We start from the raw sequence: 24,100 nt of genomic DNA, 5'->3' as shown, positions 1-24,100 counted from the left end.
ATACTTCTGTTGGGGTAGGTTATCCTGAAGCTTTCAGGCAAATGCTCAGCCTTTGAGGCTCCAACTGCAGTTGGGTGGTCATCAAAAGAGACTCATAGGAAAGTGGAAGGAGAAGGTCCAAGGCGAGAAAGCCAGGGAGGAAGAGCTGTTCCTTAGTGAACTTCCTTGACATTTTTGTATCTTCAACCCATCAATGCCCAGAGTCTCTCCAGACTCAAGATTCAGAGCTGGCATCACTGGATAAACAACTGGACTGGAGAAAGGGGGTTTATGCATGGGAGGTGAAGGAGCTCAGGTCCTCAAGATAGCGTTGGCTGGATTGGAGAGAGAGCTAGTTTGTGGGTCTCTGGGAGGGATCTCAGAGAAAGCTGTGGCCATTGCTAGCCTGTATCCAATATAGGGCATACAGCAAGGCAGGCCCATGGTTTGAAGAAGACAGGTGGGTGCAGGACTGGGGGAAGGCTTTCTCTTGCAGTTAAACTGGTGCATGAGTTGGAGGGCTGTCTCATATGGGGAAGTGAATCTAAGGATTCCATGGCCTTCTTTCTATGTACGGGAAGAATGGACTCAGTCCATAAAGAACAAAAGCAAAGGGCTTGTCTATTCTCTTCTTTCATCCTGCAACTCCTTTATCCTTGGTATTCGACAGCTGTCCTGTGGGGTATGGAGCAAGAAAGTGTGACACAGGAAGATATCTTGGAGCCCCAGAGATATAACCCAACTTGGGGGAAATTCAACTTACTTAGCCTCTTCAGAGATGAGTACTTGCTGGGATTGGTCTTTACTGCAGACTCGTAGGATGGGGGCAGGTGGGCCAAGTTCTGGAAAGAGCGGGAGAAGGAGAGGTCATAGGGCTCGGTGGCTGATGTCAGGATGTTGTTCATTCGTGGCTTCTCTGCAAGAAAAGGGAGGGGTGTTTTGTATTAATGAAGACCATGTCTGTGGCCAGCAAAGGGGACAGGTCCAGGTTCTATTCCCCTGCTTTCTGCCTCACCCCTGATTCGAGTCCCCATCCTGCTTTCTTAGACCTCTGTGCTAGGACACAGGCAATACTGTTGGCTCAATTTCTCTCATACTCAGTCCCAGTTGTCAGCAAGCCTAGGGAAGATGCTGTTTTAGGTGCCACCAAGACAGTTTACCATTCTGTGAATGGGAGACTCGACTCTTGGGTCTGAGGAGCAAATTCTCTCTCCCGGTACATCACTGGATTACCTGCTGAAAACGTAAGCCTGGTGGAGCTGAGGGGCATCATAAAATCCTTTACTTCTGTGTGAAAGTGCTGTCCTTTTCCTAATAGCTTTAGGCAAACCTAGCTCTCAGGCTCAGGAAAATCTGAGTTGGGGGAGATGGAGTGACTTATGCTATTTAAGTACCCATAGAAGAACTGGGTCCAGGACCCAGCTCCACTGAGACCCAACCCATGCTCCCTCCATGGCATCCTTCCACATCTCATGTAGCTCCTTTTTCATTGCCCAAATCTGCACCTGACAAGCCACAGTGAGCCACAGAGCTATTTTATCTTACTTAGGTATTCCTTTCTCTGAAGCCCCCTTAGCTGTCTCAAAGCTGCTGGAGGAAAGAATCTAGACAAAGATGTGTAGCACTTCATCCCCATTTTCTCCTTCCTTTACCTGAGATATAGCATTGAGATACAAGAATCTGAAGAGATGGAAAGGAGTGTTGTTCAATTCCAGACCTGGGGAAAGGAATGGAAGGAAAAGTGGAAGAAAAGGTGAAAGGCAGATTAAAGGATGGCTGATGGGAGCACAGTGCAGTGTGCTCTGGGTTCGGGGCCAGATGAGTGACACAAGAGAAGAGAGGGAGCATGTAGAGCTGGTGAGGGAGGCGGTGAGGATGAGGGGACAGAAAGAGCTGGAGATCCTGGGGAAGAAGACGAGCATGCCTTGGTGCTTCATGCACTTGAGGAGGAGAAGCCATAAGAAGCAGTTAGTGAGTTGTTGCCATGGGAAATGGTGGTGCCATTCCCGGAAGTGAGGCAGTTGGGAGGCTATAGTCTGGCTGCATCATTCCTCCATCCTCTTTGGTTTGGGACACCTCAAGGCCAAAGAAGTTCTGAGAGGGGGCAGGCTCTAACTTTGGACAGATGTGCAGGAGGACTGCCACACCTCTTGGCAAAGAGAGTGCTGCACCATGGAAAGCAGGAATTCTGTGGACCATGGGAGAGGTGAGAGAGAGAGAAGCCCGCCTAGGCATTGTCCAAGGGCAGCCCCAAGCACAGGGGACTCCTGGCTTCTTTAGCCCTTCCTGCCTGCATTGTCACCCCAACACTGGGGACTGAGCCAGGGAAGTTCAGCCAGTGAGCTGGCATGAATGCCAGCTCCGTACATATGTGAGGGGGTGGGGAATGCTCTAGGTCCCCATCAGAACATGCTGTACAGAAGGAGCCTCCCTGCCATGCATCAGGACAGGGGCCAGGAAGTAGAGTGAGCAGGAACTTGGGGAGGCTGCTCCTCAGAGGGGGTAATAGCCACTCATCTCAGCACTCGTCTCTTCACTTTGGCCATGCTGGAGAGGAAGAAGCCTCCTTACCTGTGGGCATTATATGCTCAACAAGGCATCACTCAGCTCACTCACTTGCAAATGCAATCTTTCTGGATGCTCTTGTGCCACCACTGTGTTCCAGCACATACCCCTGAGCCAAGGCCAACTCTCTCCCTTGCCTTCTGCCTTCATGGGATCACCGTTGCACACTCTCCCTCCTATGGAAATGCCTCCTTTACTCTTCTCTATAAAATTCTCCCCTCACTCAAGACTTTTTGCTATGCTAATGTCACATGTTTTTTAGCCCACAATAATATCTGTTATTCAAGCCTATATTGCTCGTTTAGTCAGTTCCACCCAGTTTAGTGTCTAACTGATCTCTAATAATTTGACTTGAGTTGGGATCGTGGATCTCCAAATATTGCAGTCTCCTTGACAGCAGGGTCTTGTTTTCCAATTTTTTTTTATTTCTTCACAGTGCCTGGCCCAGAATAAGGATCCAGTTAAAGCTCTTTGTAGAACACTAATTAAGTAGACTCAGGCCCCCTCCTCTCTTGATAATCACTCCGCCAGCTCCTGGGAAAGAAGGAAACATCCAAGAAAGCAATGCAGGGAAAACTTATTCCCACTACATTGTGAGCTGCTCAAGGGCAGGGACCAGGTCTGATCAACTCCCCTCTCCTTGCACCAGGTGGAAAAGAGAAGACAGGAAGAGGAGGAGGGAAGAATGGTTCCTCCTGTTGTATTCAGGAGCCTGCTTGTGTTGGCTCCTGGGGAAAATCAGCTCAGTGGTTGTTCTTTCAGAATATGACTGAGCAAGTGGGAGCTCTCCTTGTATGCCTTTTCTGGCTCTTCCTGCAGCTGCTTTCATGGCTGTGGGCATCCCTCAGGCTCCCTGCCTCTGCCTTCTGCACTTCTCTTTCAGCACAGATTGCCCCCACTCCCAAGGCTTCTGTTACCGCCTCCAAAGCTTCACTCACATCTTCAGTTCTAACCTCCCTCCAGACTTCATGTCTGCATTCCTAACTGCCTTTTGAATATTTTTTCTTGCTAACCCCAGGTGTCCAGATCCAAACTCACTGACAACTTCATCCCCTATACTTACTGGCTGTTTTCCCCAATTCCTTGGATTGTGTTAATAATACCCTTCATTTTTCTAATCAATGTCATCATTGGCTCTCATCAGCCATATTCAGTTAGTAGGGAAGTTTTTCCTATTCTTTCTTCAAAAGGTTTCGTATCTCAACCATCCTTTCTTTTCCCGCTGACATCACCACCACTGGTATCCACCTCTTTTAACTGATCTCCCCAGTTTCTCCCAGTTCTAACTTTTTAGACCCCACAAACTGACAAATCTGATACTGTTGGGTTCATCATTTATTTCTACTTGGAGCATAGCACATGAAAATATTCCCCTCTCTAGCCGACATGGTGGCTCATGCTTGTGATCCCAGCATTACACTTGGGAGGCCGAGGTGAACAAGGTCAGGAGTTCAAGACCAGCTTGTCCAATATGGCGAAACCCCGTTTCTACTAAAAAATTCAAAAAGTAGCCAGGTGTGGTGGTGCACACCTGTAGACTCAGCTACTTGGAAGGCTGAGGCAGGGGAATAGCTCGAACCCAGGAGGTGGAGGTTGCAGTGAGCTGAGATCATGCCATTGCACTCCAGCCTGGGTGACAGAGTGAGACTCAGTCTCAAAACAACAATAACAACAAAAACAGAAAATATTCCCCTCTCCTCCTCCTGACTGTAATATCCCTCAACTTCAATGCTGAGGCACAGCATATCTAACATGACCATGGTAGATCTCTCTACTTGGTGGCCTGTAAGATTTATCATTGTTTTGAGTTTTTCTGACTAAAATTTTAATGATGTTTTCACTCTTTCACAGCAAAGTGACAAAAATGACTGATAGTTCACAATTTACATGGCTGTCATATGTTCTATCAAGTCTTGAGCAGGTGCCAAAAATAGTTTTTCTCTGTTCAGCTGTGATCTTGTGGGAGGATATTATAATCTAAGAGTGAAACAGGGTTTTATAACCCTTGGGCACTATGCTAACACTCCTCTGCAACAATTTTCAGCCTCTTCTTCTGCCAAGAGGCTAAAGCCCAAATAAGTTTTGAGTCTTATAAAATCTTAATTAGTTTGAAGAGGATATCAATGTCATATAACCAAGTCTCATGTCCTTCGTAAATGATATCACAGATAGCTTTGGGCAAAGGAGGGTGTTTCACTCCTTGCTGTGGACATACGGAATTTATGACTGTAAGAAGTGATATAGGTGGCAAGTAGGAATGGGTCTAGTCCCTTTCCTTCAGGTCAGGAGATCAATCTGATATCAGAGACAGAAACACCAAGGGGAAAATAGCCTACAGACTTAAGATAAGAGCATTGTGGTCCTGGAGGAGGGTGGGCCCATGGCTCCTTGCACCTGCTTAGCTTCAGTGAGTTAAAGACCATGTGTTTGATGCCCTGATAGGCATCTGTCCTTAGAATGGTGCCACTTGAAAGGAGGAGGAAATGCAGAGTGCTCTCAATCATCATCTCTCACCATGTGGCGGGATCTGGGTAGCACTGCTCAAAATCGGATGGTTATATTGATGATCACCTGAAAATCATAGAAAAAAAATTTTTAAAGAAGAGTTCAGGCATTCCACCATCTCTCCAACATAGCAGCCTCTCTCTTTACCTCTAATGTGCTTCTCACTTAAAGGAAGCACTTCTAAGAAAGGCAGAGGTCATTGTATTAGGCTCCAAGAAACATCCCCTGCTGTTTCTGTCTCTCATCCTGCAGCAGGGCTTCCTCTGTCACCATGGTGACCCACCCACATCTCCGGATGAGGCTAATCAGCTGTAAGGGCTTCATAGGGGTGGGTTGAAGAGGAGAAGGAGGGAGCGTAGGGAGTGTTTGGCAGGTATGCATGCATGTATAGGGTTGGGGAACTAAACAGGGGAAGCAGATTTGAGTGGTAGGTATTAGGATATGGTAAACCAAAAAGAGGGTGCCCTGACTTAAGGTGCCTCCACTTTATAGGGGCTTTGATTTGTCTCTAGGTCTTTATACAGGAGGGCCTGGATGCACCCTGAGATGCAGCAAGCTGACATGAGCTGTCCACTGCCTGAGATCAGGAGTCCTGGACTTTAGGCTCTGTCCTGCCTTTAAATGGCACAGCCCAACAGTTCAAAAGCATTTCCTTTATTAGTAATGCAAAAGCCCACTTAGATGGAATAATCCACACAATTAACAGTTACAGTTGCCAAAGCATGAAGTTCAAGGCATTCCAAAAGCTTTTAAAATTGTTTGAATGAAAATGTGGCTGACCACTACAGTGCACTCCAGCATTCTATTATTGCTTCAGCTGAACATTATGTTCTTGATTGTCACTGTTGCATGTATCTGATTTCAACTAAAGCAAAGGAAAGAGGGGGCATGCGGCCTTTGCTTCAGATGACAGCCTTGTCTTCCTTGCAGTCTAGAATATCTGCTTTTATTTCCTTACATCTTGTTACTGAAGCCTTCTTCCCTACCTTTTGCTTTCTACTCTGACTACTCAGTCCATAGCTCCTTCACTATATCCCATTTCCCCTTCTATTCTCTAAATACCAGGGCTTCACAATGCTCAGGCATCTTTGTTAAGACCTCAGTTGTATGCCAAGGTTTCCACCCACTTGCCCAAATTAATAATTCTCAAATCTACAACTCTAGCCAGAGCTCCATCCTGATCTGTAGGGTTAGATTTTATGCTTATGGACACCCCCTTGAAATTCCTACCCTCACCCCAAATCATTAAGCCTCAAAGTGAGTTCTTCATTTTTTTTTCTGGTGTCCAGGCCTCTGTCCATTGTACTGATGTTCTGTGGGCCTGTAATGTGAAACTTGTCACCATTTTCCTCTTTTCATCTTCCATATCCAGTGTATCCCAAAGTCCTCTTCCCTGTAGTCATCTCCTAAATCCAGGCCCACAATAGATCTTTTTGTCAAAATCTCTTTTAGCTCTACTCTCAATTTCCATACAAATTCTGTAAATTCCTACCAGAGAAAATTTCCCAACAGTGGAATCATCACAGCATTCCCTTGGTGAAGGTTGGATTCTAAATAGTCAGGCACACTCTCCAGTGGGGGTGGGTTTGGGAAGTAGGCTGAAATTTCTCCCATAAAGATACTGTCCCTCCCCAAGGCAGATTAGGTTAAAGCCAGGAAAGAAACTTTGCCAAAGGTTGAAACAATTCTACACTGGACTTGAATTTAAGCAAGAAGAGAGAATCCAGAGGGATTAAAAAAATTTATTTTCTTGCTTCTCCACCAGAAGCAAGAGGAAGACTAGTTCCATTGAGGTTTTGTTGCTGTTGTTTGGTTTATCAGGATCACAGAGAAGTAGGAAAAACCCAAGTCATTCAATCTGGAGTTTCTGGAGAGTGGCAATTAGTAAGAAACACTTCTGGACTTCCAGCTAAGAGTTTAGGTTTCACCAGGAAAGGGTTATTTATAATTCAGATTCACTTAATAATTGCTGAGAACCAATTATGCTTCTTATCCTTTGCTAAACACTTTCACAGGTATTTTAAAAAACTCATCTTCAAAATGATCTTCTTTTAAATGGGGACTGAAGTAGAATGAATATATATTATTGGCCTACCATTTGTCAGACACTATGTAAAACTCTTTAAGTACCTTAATTGAAGTCTTTTTTTGGTAATATTTTTAACAGATGAAGTTATAAACAATATATGTCTTGATTTACAAGTACAGTCCTTTTCCTTTTGTTTGAATCTCACTTAAAATGTTTCATTAGCATTTGATTTTCTTTCTACCTTGGCATTAAGGAGAAGATTTTTAAGTTAAGTATAAGGATGAGAATAACCCTAAAATAACCGCTGTGATATTTTGTTGTATTTTCTTTTATTTCCTTCCCTGTATAGATTATATGAGCGCTTACATACACCCTCATGCCCAACACCACCATCTAAATAATATTGCAGTGAATAATCTTGTAGACGTGTCATTCTGTACACAGAATGTAGTTCTCAAAATAAATTAAAATATTGTGATTTAATCTTCATATGTATACAAAATGACAACTGTATGAGACAATTGGCTGTGGCATTTTTATAGTAGTAAAAGTGATGAAACCACCTAAATGCTTATACATACGTATACATATGCACTTAGATAAAAATATCCAGTTTTTACTTATGTAAGCATGCTGCATATACTACTTTAATCTTCTTGATACCTAATGAAGAAATGAATGTATATTGAATATATTTTCATGTTTTGAAATATAATTTGAAACACCTCATATAGTTTCACAATATTCTTTCTGTAGAATAGCCTATTCTGTATGTCTATATATCGTTTAAGCATAATATTAAGCATAATATATTTAATCAGGTTCTCTATTTTTGGTATTTAAATTGTTTAAAAGTTTAATAATGTTACATCAAACAACCCTGAGCACACATCTCTGGCCATGTCTCATTTCCTTAGCCCAATAACTAAAAGCAGCGTTTCTCAGTCAACACACTGTCAATTGTCTAGCAATCTGACAGGGTAGATGGATAGATTTCCTCATTCTGAACCATTCATCTGTATTCCTGAGAAATACCTTATTTTATTCTGATGTCTTATTATTTTATTACAACACTGGATTCTATTTTCTTGTGATATATATGTGTGATATATATATCACATATATATGAAATATGTATTCATAAATAAAATTTGTATGTTTTGTGCTCACCCTGTCAAGTTTTTGTATTAAGATAATTTTGTAAAGCCACATGAATAACCTTCCATCTTTTTGCATGCTTTGAAACAGTATAGCATGAAGCATCTGTTTTTTGGATGTTTGGAGGAATGCAACAATAAAAATGTGTAGTGTCTTTTCATGGGGTGGGTTCTTCTATTGGCACAGAGCTAAAGGCTTGGCTTGTGTTACTTCATCAATTGTACAGCAGCAATTTTGGGGGGCAGATAGTGTTGTCATTGCCAGTTTAGAGATAAGGAAACTGAAGTTTGAGGAGTTTGAATATTTTGCCCAATGTTGCATAGCTAACAGGTGAAGCTGGGATGTGGACCCAGGCAGGCTGGTGGTAGGCTCACATCTTACACTATGTGATGTTATGTATATTGCCTTCCCATACTTGGCAACACGATCCTTACATAGTGATTCATTCAAACTTTCCAACTTCTAAATTCAATTTGCAATTTCAATTTTTCTTTAAAAATATCCATTGGACATTTAACACTTCATCAGCTTAAAACTATAATGTCACTCACAAAAATCTCCATATATGAAGTTAGATCTCCTTTCTTCTTAAACTTCTGTGTTAGTGTTTTCTGGATTAGCAATTTATTCATATTATTATTCTCTTTCACAGAACTGTCTCTTATACATATCAGTTCTATAATTTTTTAAGTCTTCCAATCATTGTTTTATGCTTTTGAATTTGCTAATTCCTGCCTCCTAATTTTCTTTGGTTTAGTTCGGTATTGTTTTCTAATTTCCTGGCTTGAATCTTTGATCCATTTATTTTCACTTTTTTTCTGTTAACAATGTAAGGTCTTTATGAATTTCTCTCTGGCACTATTCCATGAGCAACAATACACAGTGTTCTTATTGTTGTTATATCCTCAATGATCTGTAATTGCAGCCTTGGTTTTCTCTTTGACCCAAGAGTTATTTAGCAGAGTGTGAAAATTCAAAGTGTTTGGGTTTATTCATTTGAACTTTTGCCACTAATTTTCTATTGTATTGTACTGTGGTCAGAGAGCAGAGCCTGTACAAGTTCTGCTTTTTGGAACTTACTGAGATTTCCTTTGTGGACTAATATACAATCAATTTTTGTAAGTGTTTTATGAGTACTTCGAGAAAAGATATATTTTCTTTTGGTAGAGTACAAAACTGAAATATAACAATGAAGGCAGATATCTGTTATATCTGTGAGATCCATTATCCAGTTTCTTTGCATCCTAATTCATTCTTTGCCTACTTAATCTGTCCAAGAGTGAGGGTGATGTGTTAAGGTCTTCCACTACTCTTGTGTTCCTGTCATTTCCTCTTAGTATTTGTTACAGAACTAGTTTTATATATTTCACAGCTACATTATTCAGTACAAAAAGCTCACGACGCTATCTGTGTCTTCTTTGTCGCATGTACCATTGACATTAAATAACCCTTTCTGTCCTTTTTTTATTTTTGAGATCGAGTTTTGCTCTTGTTGCCCAGGCTGGAGTGCAGTGGTGCAATCCTGGCTCACTGCAACCTCCGCCTCCCAGGTTCAAACAATTCTCCTGCTTCACCCTCCCAGGTAGCTGGGATTGCAGGCATCTACCACCACACCTAGCTAATTTTTTTGTATTTTTAGTAGAGATGTATTTTCACCATGTTGGCCAGGCTGGTCTTGAACTCCTGACCTCAGGTGATCCACCTGCCTTGCCATCCCAAAGTGCTGGGATTGCAGGCATGGGCCACTGCACCCGGCCCCTTTCTGTCCTATTTAATGACTTCTTTTTGCCTTTAAGTCCACTTGATCTGATATTTATATTGCCAGCCCAGCTTCCTTTTTGTTTGCACATGGCTAATAAACTTTGTCTATCCTTTTATATCTAACCTTTCTGTGTCATTTTATTTTATGCTTATCTTTTGGGGTGTGTGTGTGTGTGCGTGTGTGTGTGTGTGTGTGTGAGAGAGAGAGAGAGAGAGAGAGAGAGAGAGAGAGAGAGAGAGAGAGAGGATATTCTATTTTATGTGGTACTTCATGGGTTGGTTGTCCAAATAGCTAAAAGACATTGTTCATTCTCATAGAATGGTCATTCCTTCATTGGAATATCTTTTCCCCTCTGCTATAGTTGTGTAGTATGATCATGTCATCTGCATGAAGCCCAGACCCCAGATGTCAAGCCACTTGACCAACTATGAGTGTTTGACCTAACCTAAGTCAATTCATATTTCTACTCCAGAAACTAGAAATCATTATGAGAGAGTTTTGGTCTCTCTGTGTGGCTGTACTCATGACACATAACTAGGCTACTATGGGCAGTCATGTGGGTTTGGAAGAGATAAAGTCAGTCTTTAGAGACTGTGGCACATTACATTTTCCAAAATTGGCTACAGTTATATTTCTAGTCCCACATGCTCTCCCAGAACCTTGCTATCCCCTCATTAGATAGAATTTATTTTCCTGCTCCTTGTAACTGGAGGCCTTTGAGACTGCCTCAATGAATAGAATACAGCAGAAGTAACCCTACATTTCTTTTTTTGAGACAGTCTCACTCTGTCACCAGGCTGGAGTGCGGTGGCACAATCTGGCTCACTGCAACCTCCACTTCCCAGGCTCAAGCGATTCTCCTGCCTCAGCCTCCTGGGTAGCTGGGACTATAACTTCAAACAACCATGGTCAGCTAATTTTTGTGTTTTTAGTAGAGATGGGGTTTCACCATGTTGGCCAGGATGGTCTCAATCTCTTGACCTTGTGATCTGTCTACTTCAGCCTCCCAAAGTGCTGGGATTACAGGTGTGAGCCTCCACACCTGGCCAGCTCTCTTTATTTTGGCACACTTAGAACCTTAGATTCCAGCTATCAAGTTGTAGGGGAATCCAGACCACATGAAAAGGATATATGTAAGGGCTAATAGCCCCAGCTAAGGTCTCAGTTGACAGCCAGCATCCACTGCCAGCCCCATGAGTGAACATGACTTCAGATGGTTCTGACCCACAGCCTTCTAGCTGTCCTACCTGAAAGAACTGGAATGGAGATGAGTCATCTCCACTGAACTTTGCCCAAGTCACAGATGTATAAGCAAGCTAAATGTTGTCTTGATTGTAACATTTTATTTTGAGATAGTTATAGACTCATGTGCAACTATAATGAATAATACAGAAAGATCCTGTGTACTCTTGGCTCAGTTTCCCCATTTTGCAAAAATACAATCCTATCTCAAAATAAGAATATTGGCATAAACAGTTAATGTACAGAACATTTCCATCAATACAAGGATTCCTCCTGTTACCCTTTTATAGCTGAACCAACTTCCTTCCTGCACCCACCCCTTCCTTAATGCCTGACAACCAAGAAACCATTCATTTCTGTAATTTTGCTGTTTCATGAATGCTATAGAAATGGAATCATACAGTATGTTAACTTAGGGACTGGGTTTTCTTTCACCGAGCGTAATTCTCTGGAGATTGTTCCAGGTGGTTGCATGTATTAATAGTTCATTGCTTTTTACTGCTGAGTAGTGAATTTTGCATAGTAGGGATGTATCATACTTTATTTATTTTTACCATTGACTCATTGAAAGACATATAGGTTGTTTTCAGTTTGGGGATATTGTGAATAGAGATGCTATCAACATTCATGAGCAGGGTTTTATGTCCACATAGAGCTTCATATACCTGGAATAAATACTTAGGAATGCAGTTACTGAGTTGTATGGTAGATGCATGTTTAATTAAAAAAAAATCTTCCAAACTGTTTTCCATAGTGACTGTACCACTTTACATTCTCACCAAAAATGAATGAGTCAGTTTCTCTATATCCATCCAGCATTTTGTGTTGTGTCTATTATTTTTAAAGTTTTAGCTATTTATATCATAGGTACATAGAAATATCTCACTGTGGTTTTAATGTGCATTTCCCTTATGGCTAATGATATTGAACATCATTTCACGTGCTTATTTTTCATCTATATATCTTCAGTAAAATGTCTCTTCATTACTTCTGCTCATTTTAAAATCAGATTGCATTTTCCTGTTACTTTTTGAGAGTCATTTTTATATCCTAGACATTAGTCGATTATTAGATATATGGTTTGGAAGTATTTTTTCCACTTAGTAGCCTGTCTTGTCATCTTTTTAATAGAGTCTTTTGAAGAGAAAATGTTTTAATTTTAAGTCTGATTTATCAATTTTTAAATCTTATACATTGTGCTTCTGGTGTCAAGCCTAGGGATTCTTTCCTATCTCTGAATCCTGAAAAAAATTCTCCTTTTTTTTTCTTAATGCTTATAGTTTTATATTTTACATTTAAATACATGATCTATTTTGAGTTAATTTTTATATAAGGTAGGAGACTTGCATTTGAAGTTTTTTTTTTTTTTTTGCTTATAAATATCCAGTTGCTCTAGAATAATGTCTTTAAAAATATCTCATTTTTTTCACTAAATTGCTTTTTTACCTTTTTCAAAAAATCAATTGGACGTATTTGCATGGTCCTATTTCTGAGTTTTCTGTTCTTTTCCATTTATCTATATGTCTGCCCCTCTGCCAGTACCACAGAGTTTTGATTACTGTTGCTATATGATATTTCTTGAAATTGAGTAGACTTATCCTCCTACTTTGTTTTTTTTTTTCAAAATTCTTTTAGCTATTCTACTTCCTTTGCCTTTCCATATACATTTTATAATATTGTCTATAGCTAGAAAAATATCTTGCAGGGATGTTGGTAGGAACTGCATTGAATCTGTACATGATTTTAGAGAATTGACATCTTTATTCTGTCTAGTCTTCCAATCCCTAAACATGGCATGTATCTATTTACATTGTACCATTTTAATTCCTTTGAAATTCATGTTATACTTAAAAAAATTATTTTCTCAGTGACTGTTCTTAGGATTTCCTATGTGTCTTACCACATCACAGTCTTTAGAATTAACTGATTCCGGTAGAATATAGAAACTTTGTTCCAATATTGCATCAACGAATCCTCCTCCTTTGCCTCATCATTGTCATATATATTGCATCTCTCTCTCTACATGAATACATATGTTACACCCAACAATGTAATATAAAAATTATTGCTTTATACACTTTTATGTCTTTGAAAAGTTAGGAGAAGACACAACAAAAATATATTTACAGAGCCTCTTACATTAACCACATATTTGTAATTTCTGGTATTTTAAATGTCTTCCTGTTTAAATTTTTTCTTTCTTAATAACAAAATTTTAAGTGTATTACCACTGGAACTGTTTCTTCTAATGAAGGTAGAAGCCCAATTCAGAAGACAGATGGAAATAAAGTTGCTCTAGGTGAGATTGGGGTTGGGTGAGTAGGAGGAGTGCTGACACTCCATCTTAGATACTATTCTTTACACAGTGACCCTTGAGGTACCTGCAAGCAACCCTCAGGTCTCTCTGAAGTCAGTTTGGGAAACGCTACCCTAAAAACATCCTTAATTGACTGCTTTGATATGAGAATAATGTAATCTTCACATAGAATCATGTTGGCTCCCATCTGAAGAAGGTAGAGGAAAGCACCTTACACTTAGGCAAGAACTGCAAAGTGTTCCATGTGGAATCTTTCTTTTTTTAATTTCTAAAAATGTGTCAGTTTGAGGCAACAAATAACTCCCTTCATCTCAGGGCAAAATAACTTAAGAAATTATTTCATCCTTCTATAAGATGTCTTCAATACTGAATGACTCATCACAGCCAATATTCGAATGTTAATATGTGTGAATTCAAATGTGTGAACTCAGATGTGCTATGTCCTAATGTCTGTTTCCTTTCAGCCTGAACTTTCCTTAGTATTTCTTATAATTCAGATTTGCTAGCAAATAATTTTCTCAGTCTTTGTTTGTATGAGGATGTTTTTATTTCACCTTCATTTTTGAAGATTAATTTTGCTGTATATAGAATTCTTGGTCAATAGGCTTTTTTTTTTTTCTTTTAGCACTGTGAAAAGGTCTTCCCAACTGCCTCTGGCCACTATTGTTTTGGTTGGGAAGTCAGCTATTTGTTGTACTGCTGCTCTTCTATATGTGATGAGAAGGCAAGGTGTATCCCAGTGCCCCAAATCTACTGAGTCTCTTTTGACCACAGTAGCAGTTGCCAGGCTCACAGCCTGTCCCACCCAGGTAGAACCTCTGTGCTGACTGATTAGCAGGGAGGGAGGAGCAGCTCTGGGCAAGAGTATCTAGAGCTAATAAACCCTCACTGTTCTTACCTGAAGTTCAGCAGTTGTTCAACCATAAATGCTTCTCAGATTTTTGTATATTTTTGGTCAATTTCCAGAACACTGAAGTGGCTGTTTTTCTAAATTTTCTCTAGCTTCATAATTGCTTTATGGGGAAAGGATTTGCCAACTTTCTTACTGGGGCATGACCAGCTTCACTGGGGTTCTGGGGATAGTCTCCCCAAACATTCTCCAGCTTCCTAGTACCCTGGAGACCTCAACACTCAGCCAAAGAGATGTTAGAGGGAAATGGAGACAAAGGGGAAGATCTGGTTGGGTCCTCAGTCCCTAGGTAGCTTAAAAGCTACCCATTTTAAGACCTTTTGGTATTAGTAAAATCCCAAATATTTTTTAGGTTGAACATTTTGTGTTCTGGGAGAATGAGATCTGTGTTCAGATTTCAGACTTAGTCATACATATTAACAGTTAGAATATTGACTGGGATGAGTCATTTGGCATTAAAGACATCTCATAGAAGGCAGAAATAGGTTCTAAAGTTCTTTTGCCTAGAAATAAAGGGAGTTATTTGTTGTACCAGGCTGACATATTTTCAGAAATAAAAAAGAAAGGTCCCACATGGGACTCTTCGCAATTCTTGCCCTACGTATAAGCTCAGTGGCTTCCTCTGTCTCCTTCAGGTAGGGGCCAGCATGATTCTGTGTGAAGACCACCTTGTGCTCACACCAAAGCAGTCACTGAAGGGTGCCTCTAGGACAGTGTTTCCCAAACTGGCTTCAGAGAGACCTGAGTGTTGCCTGGAGGAACCTCAAAAGCCATTGTTTAAAGGATAGTATATAAGGGATGGAACATCAGCACTCCTCCTACTCACCTGACCTCTGCCTCATCCAGAGCAGCTTGGTTTCCATTTGTCTTCTGAATTGGGCCTCTACCTAAGATTTCATCAGAATAAAAAGTTCCTTTGGTCATAAACTTAGAATCTCTTGATCAAGGTCAGCTACTGTGTTTTATAGGAGAGAAAAGAGGTTCAGAGAAGTGAAGTAACCTGCTCAAGATCAGAGAGTTGGTGGCAGAGACAGGACTTTCCCAATGTTGTATTTTATTCATTATGCATCATTGTCTGAAAGCTCCCATGCTATTTACAAAATTTCTCTTGTGCTTTACAGAAGACACTCCAAGAAGGTTTGTTTTCTGGTGTCTGTGCATCTCATTTCTTGTAGCCCTTGGGTGTTGGTATCTGGGTTCCATGAAATTCTTTCTCTGAACTCTGGAAGAATGGGTGTGGTTCTGAGTCAAGCAAGTTTGAATCCTGCCTACTATATCCTTCCTCTCTGACATGTACCATGCATGTTAAAGGCATTGAGAAGTCCAGCCATAAATAACCCATTTTATTAGTTATTTGACCATGGAGCATTTTTTTTTTCACCTAACACAGTCAGAGTGTAGACCCGAAACACATATATCCATTTGGGTATTCTAGGAGGGATTTAACAAAAGGACTACATTCAAAGGTGTGAGTAGATGTATGGAACCCCCAAGAGATACTGTAGTGCTCCAGGACTAGTAGACATGGAGAACTTTAGTCAAACTGGGCCTGAGTGGTGAAGGGAAGGAGTGGCTTTTGGAACCCAGAGGCAGGGAGAACTGTGTATACAGAGCCCCCAGATCTTCAGTTGAGAGATATAGCCAGACCCCCATGAATGTACAGGAAGGTAGCCTGGGAATTAAGTGTCCCAGCTTCACTCTCCTCTATCTTTCTGTTCTCTTTTGGGGATTCCCCATTTATCAAACCTAACCAGCAGCCACAGAATGGGAAAACCTAGCAAAGTAATCCTCAGAGGTCAGCATCTAGGAGGACTGAGAAAGGTAGAGAGTTGATACAGAGGGTCAAATGGGAATTTCCAGCATAGATTTGTTAACTCACCTTGACAAATGCTACCCTAGTGTACTCCAAAGATATCCTGTGGGGGTTTGGGCAGATGGTTTTCTAAGTAATGGGTGGAGGTCTGGGATATGTGGGAAGATAGGTGTTGATGTGGAAGGGAAGAAAGCAGAATTCCTGATGTACACCGAATAGGAAGGCCAACAATTCTCTGATTTTTGTCTAGTGCTCTTCTCTGCAGTCTGTTAAGTTTGGCATCCTGTCTTTCTCTGGACTTATCAGCTGATCATATCTCCTCTCCCTCAATTACCAGTCCCCCCTCCTTTCTTAGTGAGCTCTGGGCTTTGGCACTGGGCCCAGTTAGGGATATCAGCCTTCCTGATGGATTGAGCTGGATAACAATTAGCACTCCGAATTCATTGATTGATATGCTGACAAGACCACAAAGTGACAAAACAATCTCCATTTGAGCTCCAAGGCTGTTTGCATTGAAGCAGAGAAGCAAGGTGGGGCCCCTCTTCCCACTGAGAGCATGTGCACCACCCACAGCAGTTAACTGGTCTCCTAGAACCAGAACATCCCCCCTTGCTTTATCAGCCAAGGTTGAAGAAGCTGACAGTGAGTTTCCTCACATTTGGTAGCAGGTTTAACTGCTAAGGGAGGTGGACAGTTTCCTCTGTGGTACAAATAAACTGTGTGCATATATGTGAGTGTGCATGTGTGGATGTCTGCAGGTGTTTGGTTACGTGTGTGTTTGAAATGGGGAGTAGATGAAATAGAAGAAGGGTGATTTGGTGTCCAGCATTCTTCATGATCACTCAATGACAGATATAGCAAAAGCAATTTCTGTTGAGTGAGTCAAAGGAAAGTTGGGAGGTACAAATAAAGCCCAAAGGCATAAACAATGGATGGATCAATGGGATCCTGATAATATAAAACAAAGAGGTGGGCCAGGCACAGTGGCTCATGCCTGTAAATCCCAGCACTTTGGGAGGCCAAGATGGGTGGATCACCTGAGGTCAGGGTTTCAAGACCAACCTGGTCAACATGGTGAAACCCCATCTCTACTAAAAATACAAAAATTAGCTGGACGTGGTGGCATATGCCTGTAATCCAGCTATTTGCGGGGGCTGAGCCAGGAGAATTGCTTGAACCCGGAAGGCGGAACTTGCAGTGAGCCAGGATCATCCATGGCACTCCAACTTCGGTGACAGAGCATGACTTCATCTCACAGCAAACAAAACAAACAAAGAGGTGTTATAGCTATGGCTATAAACTCATGTCTGGGAGCTGATCAACATACTCCAGAATTGCTATGATAAACTTGGAATTTCCTCCCTGCCTCTAGTCTCTGCCCCTTTGTGTTCTCTCCACACACATGTGCTAGATTAGTCTTTCTCCAACGCTGTGTCATCCTGGCCTTGAGCCTGCAAGTATTTTAACTACCAACAGGTTAAAGTTTAGATGCTTAAGGCCAACGAGTTTTAAACTCTAATGTACTTAAGAATTACATGAGGAACTGATTAAAAAGATTCTGGGCCTTCATTCCACCCCATAAATTATGATTTTGGAAGATCTGACGCAGGCTCTAGGAATCGGCTTTTAAAAAGCATCTTAGGTGACTGCTGGAAACTGGCCCACACTTTGGGCAGTCCTGCAGGTGGGACTTCACTTTCAGAGCTGCCCATAGTCCAGGCCCATTTAGTCTCACTCAGCATGCCAGGGACTCACATGGACTGGTTTCCTTCTGCTCTTCCCAAAATACCCATCTACCTCAGTGCTTGCCTTGGGGACATCTTCCACTTGGATTGTTCTCCTTTTCACTTCTCCCAAACTCCTTCAATCCTTAAAGATAAAACTCAGGTAGGCCTGACATGGTGGCTCATGCCTATAATCCCAGCACTTTGGGAGGCTGAGGCAGGCAGATCACGAGGTCAGAAGTTCGAGATCAGCCTGGCCAACATGGCGAAACCCCATCTCTACTAAAAATACAAAAGTTTGCCAGGCATGGTGGTGGATACCTATAGTCCCAGCTACCTGGGGGGCTGAGGCAGGCAGATCACGAGGTGAGGAGTTTGAGATCAGCCTGGCCAACATGGTGAAACCCCCATCTCTACTAAAAATGCAAAAATTCGCTGGGCATGGTGGTGGGTGCCTGTAGTCCCAGCTACTTGGGAGGCTGAGGCAGGAGAATCACTTGAACCCAAAAGGCTAAAGTTGCAGCAAGCTGAGATTGCATCACTGCACTCCAGCTTGGGCGACACAGTTAGACTCCATTTAAAACAAGAACATAACTCAGATTCATCTCCATAAAGCCACACTTGGGTCCTCCAATGCAAAATGGAGTTCCTTGCTCTTCTGATAACTGGAGAATTTGTCACCACTGTCATTCATTTTTGGTGCTTCATTATATATTGCTTCTTACTTTTCTGTCTCATTCATTCACTCTTTCAAAGTTCATTAAATACTTCTGCATGTAAGGCTCTTTTCCTCAACTATGTATACATTGAATGTTTCTGGAGGTTGAGTTCAATGACAATGCTTTTGTGTTTACCTTAGCACAATACTTCCTAGGCTCCTTGGAGGTACTTGTGCAGTTTTTTTGAATGATTAATAAATGAGTAAATGGATCAACTCCTGAGGTGGCAGAAAATGAACAAGAGGCCATGGCGGTAATACTGGATTGCTTATCTGACCTTCCTTCTTCTTGTTCTCTTCCTCCTAAGGCCCAAAGTGGCAGATGTTCTGTGCCTGTAGCCAGGTTTGTAGGTTATAGCATTTCACATGTATCTGAGTATGAGCGTGTTGGGGGAAAGAAGGCACCCCTCCTTCCCTATCTCAAATCCAACCCACACTTGGCACTTCTGCTGGAAGATTAGTTGTCATTCTAATTCATCCCAACACAGCCCTTTTGAGCTTGGTGGCATGAAAAAGCCAGTGCAGACAGGCAGGCCTTTGGCTCTTGGTGTAAGAAGGTGGGATCCCTCCTGGTAAGACATGTTGGTTGCTGATGACATTGTGAGGTCATTGATTCCTGTGCTTCTGTACAGTCTTTTGCTTTCCCTATTTATCAGTCTTGCCCCTTTACCCCAGAACTCCTGAGTCAGGGTCTCCTTGGAGCTAAGCAGTGAATGCTCTTTTTCTTGAGAGGCCCAGGTCTGTGTGAACTCCTCCTCCCCAGTGGGCCTACTCTGCTTCCCCATTTCTGGCAAGGATGTTCATTTTCAATTTTGCTTGAAAAAAAATGTCATCACATGGGTTGTCATGCCCACGTAGGGAAACAATGTGTCTTTTGCCAGATTCACTTAAAAAGACAAACTTTAGGTTTCCTTGGGAGAGCTGCCTGCCACCTGCTGTGATCGGTGTCTTCAGGACAGCTTTGGCTCATCTGAGCCTGGAGATGCTGGAGCTGTGTTTGTTCTGCTTGAAGTTATTGTAATTACTACAAAAGACACATTTACCATTCTTTACTCAGCTCCAGGTCAGTAATCCTCTTGCTGGTAATAGGTAAAACTCTGGAATATCCTGAGAGCCATTTAAATCATACCCATGGAAAGACAACCTTGAAATGTCATCGAATTGCATGGGAGTGGGATCAGGTGTGAGCACCAGATGTGTGATGAGGTGGATCTGAGCAAGGGTGGGCTGGGCTTGGCTGCTGACATGGTGCCAAGCTGGACTGCAGGTGGAATCCCTATGGAGGCATAAGGCCTATGCTATTGCCTCCGAAGTGGGAGAGCTGTGAGATTCTTTTGCATATTTCAGATTCTTTTCACCTCCACCCTGCCTTATAATCTCTCAAGCTCCAATCTAGGCACCCAACATACCTACTTAACATCACAAAACTCAACTTAAGTTGAAATATTGGAATGATACAATGGTTGCTATTTTGAGAATGTGCAGCCTTTTGGGAAACCCCCAAATATCCCAGATACAAAGTAGATCCCCGCACAAACTGCATCTACCCAGTAATGCTATGAGTGTATCTGACATACTATCGTAGTTCCCTTAAGTAGTGGAATTTTCTGTGATCTAGGTCTGTGTTTAACCTTCACATTTGTTCTTCATATTATAATACCAACTGGAAGAAATTCTAAGTCTGATGCCTGGCCTAATAAACTACACATATTGCCATCCCAGTATCAATGGAGTTTTATTGTGTATATATGTATACACACATATATATGTATATAGATAGACGCACACACATTGTTTCCCCAACAGCTACTATTTGCTTTTTGGACATTGTTTGAAGTAATTTAGAAATATGCCATTGAACCTCACAACAACTCTGAGAGCTCATTTACATTTTAGAGATGACATTGAGTTGCCCAAGGAGGTCACACAAAAAATAAGTAGCTGAACCCGAATTCAAATTCACATCTAAAGACACCAAACACGGTGCTCTTGATCCCTACACTATAATGTAGTTTTACCAGAATGTGAAAATATAGACTCATCTGCTGAGCTGGACAGGGTTTCTAGTGGGATCTAGATTACACACTGGTAATAAATGGCTGATACTTGGACGAAACTTCACACTGCATCTAATATAGAAACCTGTTCTTACCCTCACTCTAAAACCCTCTAAGGAGTCTGCCTCTGACTCAGCCCAGAGCAATGTAGCTATTTTTTGTCTTTGCATCTCTCTGTTGACAGCAGTCTTGTAGCATCACATTGTAGTCCTTCTTTTCCTTCACCTAAAGGCCATGATCCTATTGGAACATGCAGCCTGGCAGAAACCAGCCGCACTGCTGGGGAAGGTGGTGAGACACAGACCAGGAGTTGGTCAGTGAGTGCTCTTTTTCTGGGGACCACCATGCATACAACACTGATTCCAGGCGATGACTCCTGGCCATCTGGAATTGGATGCATATGCCAGAGGTCCTCTGCCTTCTTATACCTGCTTTCCTGCACCATAGACATCTTAGAATACTCTCGGTACACAACCCCTTATTGATCTTTCCACTGAGTTCCTTTTACATGCTGTCATCACTTTCCTGAATCTTGTTTCTGTCTCCCTGGAATACCTTTTCCCACATTACCACTTGCTCAGTTTTTATCCATCCTTCAAGGCCCTCTAAAACAGCACGTTATCTATTGCAGCTTTCTCCAATTCCCTCAGCTGTAGGTGATCTCTCCTTACTCTGAATCTTTTCTTTGCTGTGTCATTTCTTAGAGGTGTTTACCACTTTCTACACTGTGTTGTAACTACATACGTACATGCCTTGTGTTTCCTAGCTAATTTTTTGATGACGGCAGGTGATGAAAAATTCATCTTTGTGTTTCTAAGGAGTCTAACATAGCTTCCACTCAACAGGCATCCATCGAATAGATAAGGACGGCCATTATGCTGGGCATGTGGGAAGATGTGAACGTGGATCTGACCCGGTGCAACTTGCTCATAGTAGGTGCTCCAAAAATATTTTAAAATGATAGAATAGGCTGGGAACAGTGGCTCACACCTGTAATTCCAGCACTTTGGGAGGCCAAGGAGGGCAGATCACTTGAGGACAGAAGTTCAAGACCAGCCTGGTCAACATGGTGAGACCCTGTCTCTACTAAAAATACAAAATTAGCCAGGTGTGGTGGCAGGTGCCTATAATCCCAGCTACTCAGGAGGCTGAAGCAAGAGGGGAATTGTTTGAACCTGGGAGGTTGAGGCTGCAGTGAGCTGAGATCACGCCATTGCACCCAGCCTGGGCAACAAGAGTGAAACTCCATCTCAAAAAAAAAAAAAAAAAAAGAATAAGAATAAATACTTGTCTGTGTAATTGCAGAGTACATAAAATATTTTGAAGATTTTAATAGAGTAAGAATGAAAGGGAAGCTTCATAAAGAAAGTAAATTTTGAATGCAGCTATAAAGGAGACTTGATTTTAGACTGCAGGGAGAGAGGCCGAGGGAGGTGACTTCTTTCATAGAAAGGAAGGTCAAGGAGAAAAAGTGAGAGAGAGACTGGAGCATGAGTCATAGAGGGTTGGTAGGAGTGCAGATGAGAGATGGTAGAATGAGGTTAGATTATGGCACTTTAATGCCAAATTGACTTTGACTTTATCCTGAAAGGCTGTTGGTGGCATAGCAAGGGGTTTGTTTGCTAAGAATTAACCAGTGGGAGGAATTAGAGTGAAGAAGGAAAATGCGTTGACAAGCACTTGAAATCCAAGTGGGAGGTAATGGCAGCTGAATCAGCTGTGAGGTCTCCATAACTTATGGTCTTTGTGGCTAATGAGCAAAGGACCAAATAGAAGAACTGAAGATGGCTGATAATGAAGAATCTGGGGGAAAAGCATTTACACACATACACATGCATGCAGACACAAACACACACACACACGAGTCTATTTTGCTTTCTCCCCTTTGGGTTGGACATTCTGAGAGAGAGAAGGAAGGGAAAGAAAGACGGCTCTATGCTCCCTGGGTACTAGGTACCGTGGTCTCAGAGCTCACAGATGCTCTTTCTCATACCCACTGTTGTACTTTGCTGCCTCATCAGACACTTATCCTCCACACCTTGGTGGAAATGGGGAATGGAACACGTGGCTTGATCTGCCTGCTGTCCCACAGAGAAGAGCCTGGTGCCTATTTTTTTCCCTAATTCTTGCACCACTTACATCCCAGTTCAGATCTATTGGCTGGTGCTGGTCAAGTGACAGCATGTGTCACTCCAGACTTCTGCTTCAATTTTCTCTCCATCCTATGAAAATTTCTCTTCTACACCATTATCTGTTGTCATGTGACTTCTTTCCGAATTTCTTCTCATGTCCTCTAATTTCTCATATTTCCTATGCTTAGATTTCATGAGGCATTTCATTTTACAAATTTTATTTGTATTTGACAAATAATAAATTGTATATATTTATTTGGCACAAAGTGATGTTTTGATACATGTGTACATTGTGGAATGATTAAATCAAGCTAATTAACCTTATTCATCACCTAATATACTCATCAATACTGAATATTTAAAATCTAATCTTTAAACAATTTTGAAATATACCATGCCTGGCTATTAATTATAGTCATCATTGTGTGCAGTGAACCACTGAAGCTCATTTCTCCCATCTAAGGCATTGTTTCTGAATCCATGCATGGAACCATTGATTAGTGTCAATGTTACAAATGTGAAAGACTCAATAAGCTTTAGGGGCTGACTAGGTTCTTTACATATATTGCTTCATTTAATAAAATACAGCAACTCTAAGAGGTCGAAACTAGTAGTATCCCCATTTTATAGATGAGAAAACTAAGGCACAGGGCAAGTGCCCTGTCCAGGTCACACAGCTGTGGGTGCTGGCTGTGGGTAATGATGAACCAGACAGACCAACCAAACAGCTGCCATCCTAACACTCCCTAATCGTATCTGAGCTGTTTCTTTATCAATACTAATTACAGGACTGTGGCAAAACCCCCGATCTGTAGCTAACCTGCTCTGAGAATTGCGTGTGCTTAAACTAAAATGCTCACTGCAGGGAGGACATGGCATCATAGGAAATTGTCCCAAAAAAGGAATTTTGGGGAAAAGCATGTACACACACACACACAGCAGTAACCTGCCCAGGTCACACAGCTATTGGTAATGGTACCAGGTGATGACCCAGACAGACTAACCACAGAGCCAGCATCTTAACCCTCACTAACAGTATTTGAGCCATTTCTTTGTTGATCAATATTGCATAGTTGACTTGTCATGGTCACGTTCTACTCAGATTAGTTTCAAAAACAACTGAAAAAACTTTATTGGTCCACTGGGAATCCTATCCCTGTGAATACTGCAGTAACATAGCAGACATCAA

The 24,100-nt window shown here is 41.7% G+C and overlaps 1 protein-coding gene and 1 long non-coding RNA gene across 6 annotated transcripts in view; one reads left to right on the top strand and one right to left on the bottom strand.

Moving 5' to 3' along the window:
* Positions 1-24,100, bottom strand: part of SHISA6 (shisa family member 6) — a 346,003-nt gene that overhangs the window by 7,896 nt on the left and 314,007 nt on the right. For 2 of the 4 annotated variants that reach the window (XM_035300072.3, XM_035300070.3), the window contains 2 exons: positions 5,059-5,115; positions 743-895 (listed from right to left, as the gene is read on the bottom strand). In XM_035300072.3, the coding sequence (XP_035155963.1) occupies positions 743-895; positions 5,059-5,115 (210 nt within the window). The remainder of the gene's footprint in view (positions 1-742; positions 896-5,058; positions 5,116-24,100) is intronic. The other 2 variants (XM_035300071.3, XM_035300073.3) reach the window with 1 other exon arrangement.
* LOC144582583 (uncharacterized) overlaps positions 1-24,100 on the top strand; it is a 240,194-nt gene that overhangs the window by 48,159 nt on the left and 167,935 nt on the right. The gene's annotated exons all lie outside the window — the stretch shown is intronic.

This window comes from Callithrix jacchus, chromosome 5 (assembly GCF_049354715.1).
Source record: "Callithrix jacchus isolate 240 chromosome 5, calJac240_pri, whole genome shotgun sequence".
NCBI classification, from domain to species: Eukaryota; Metazoa; Chordata; class Mammalia; order Primates; family Cebidae; genus Callithrix; species Callithrix jacchus.
Note: the sequence above shows the minus strand (reverse complement) of the source record. Positions and strands in the feature narration are given on the sequence as shown.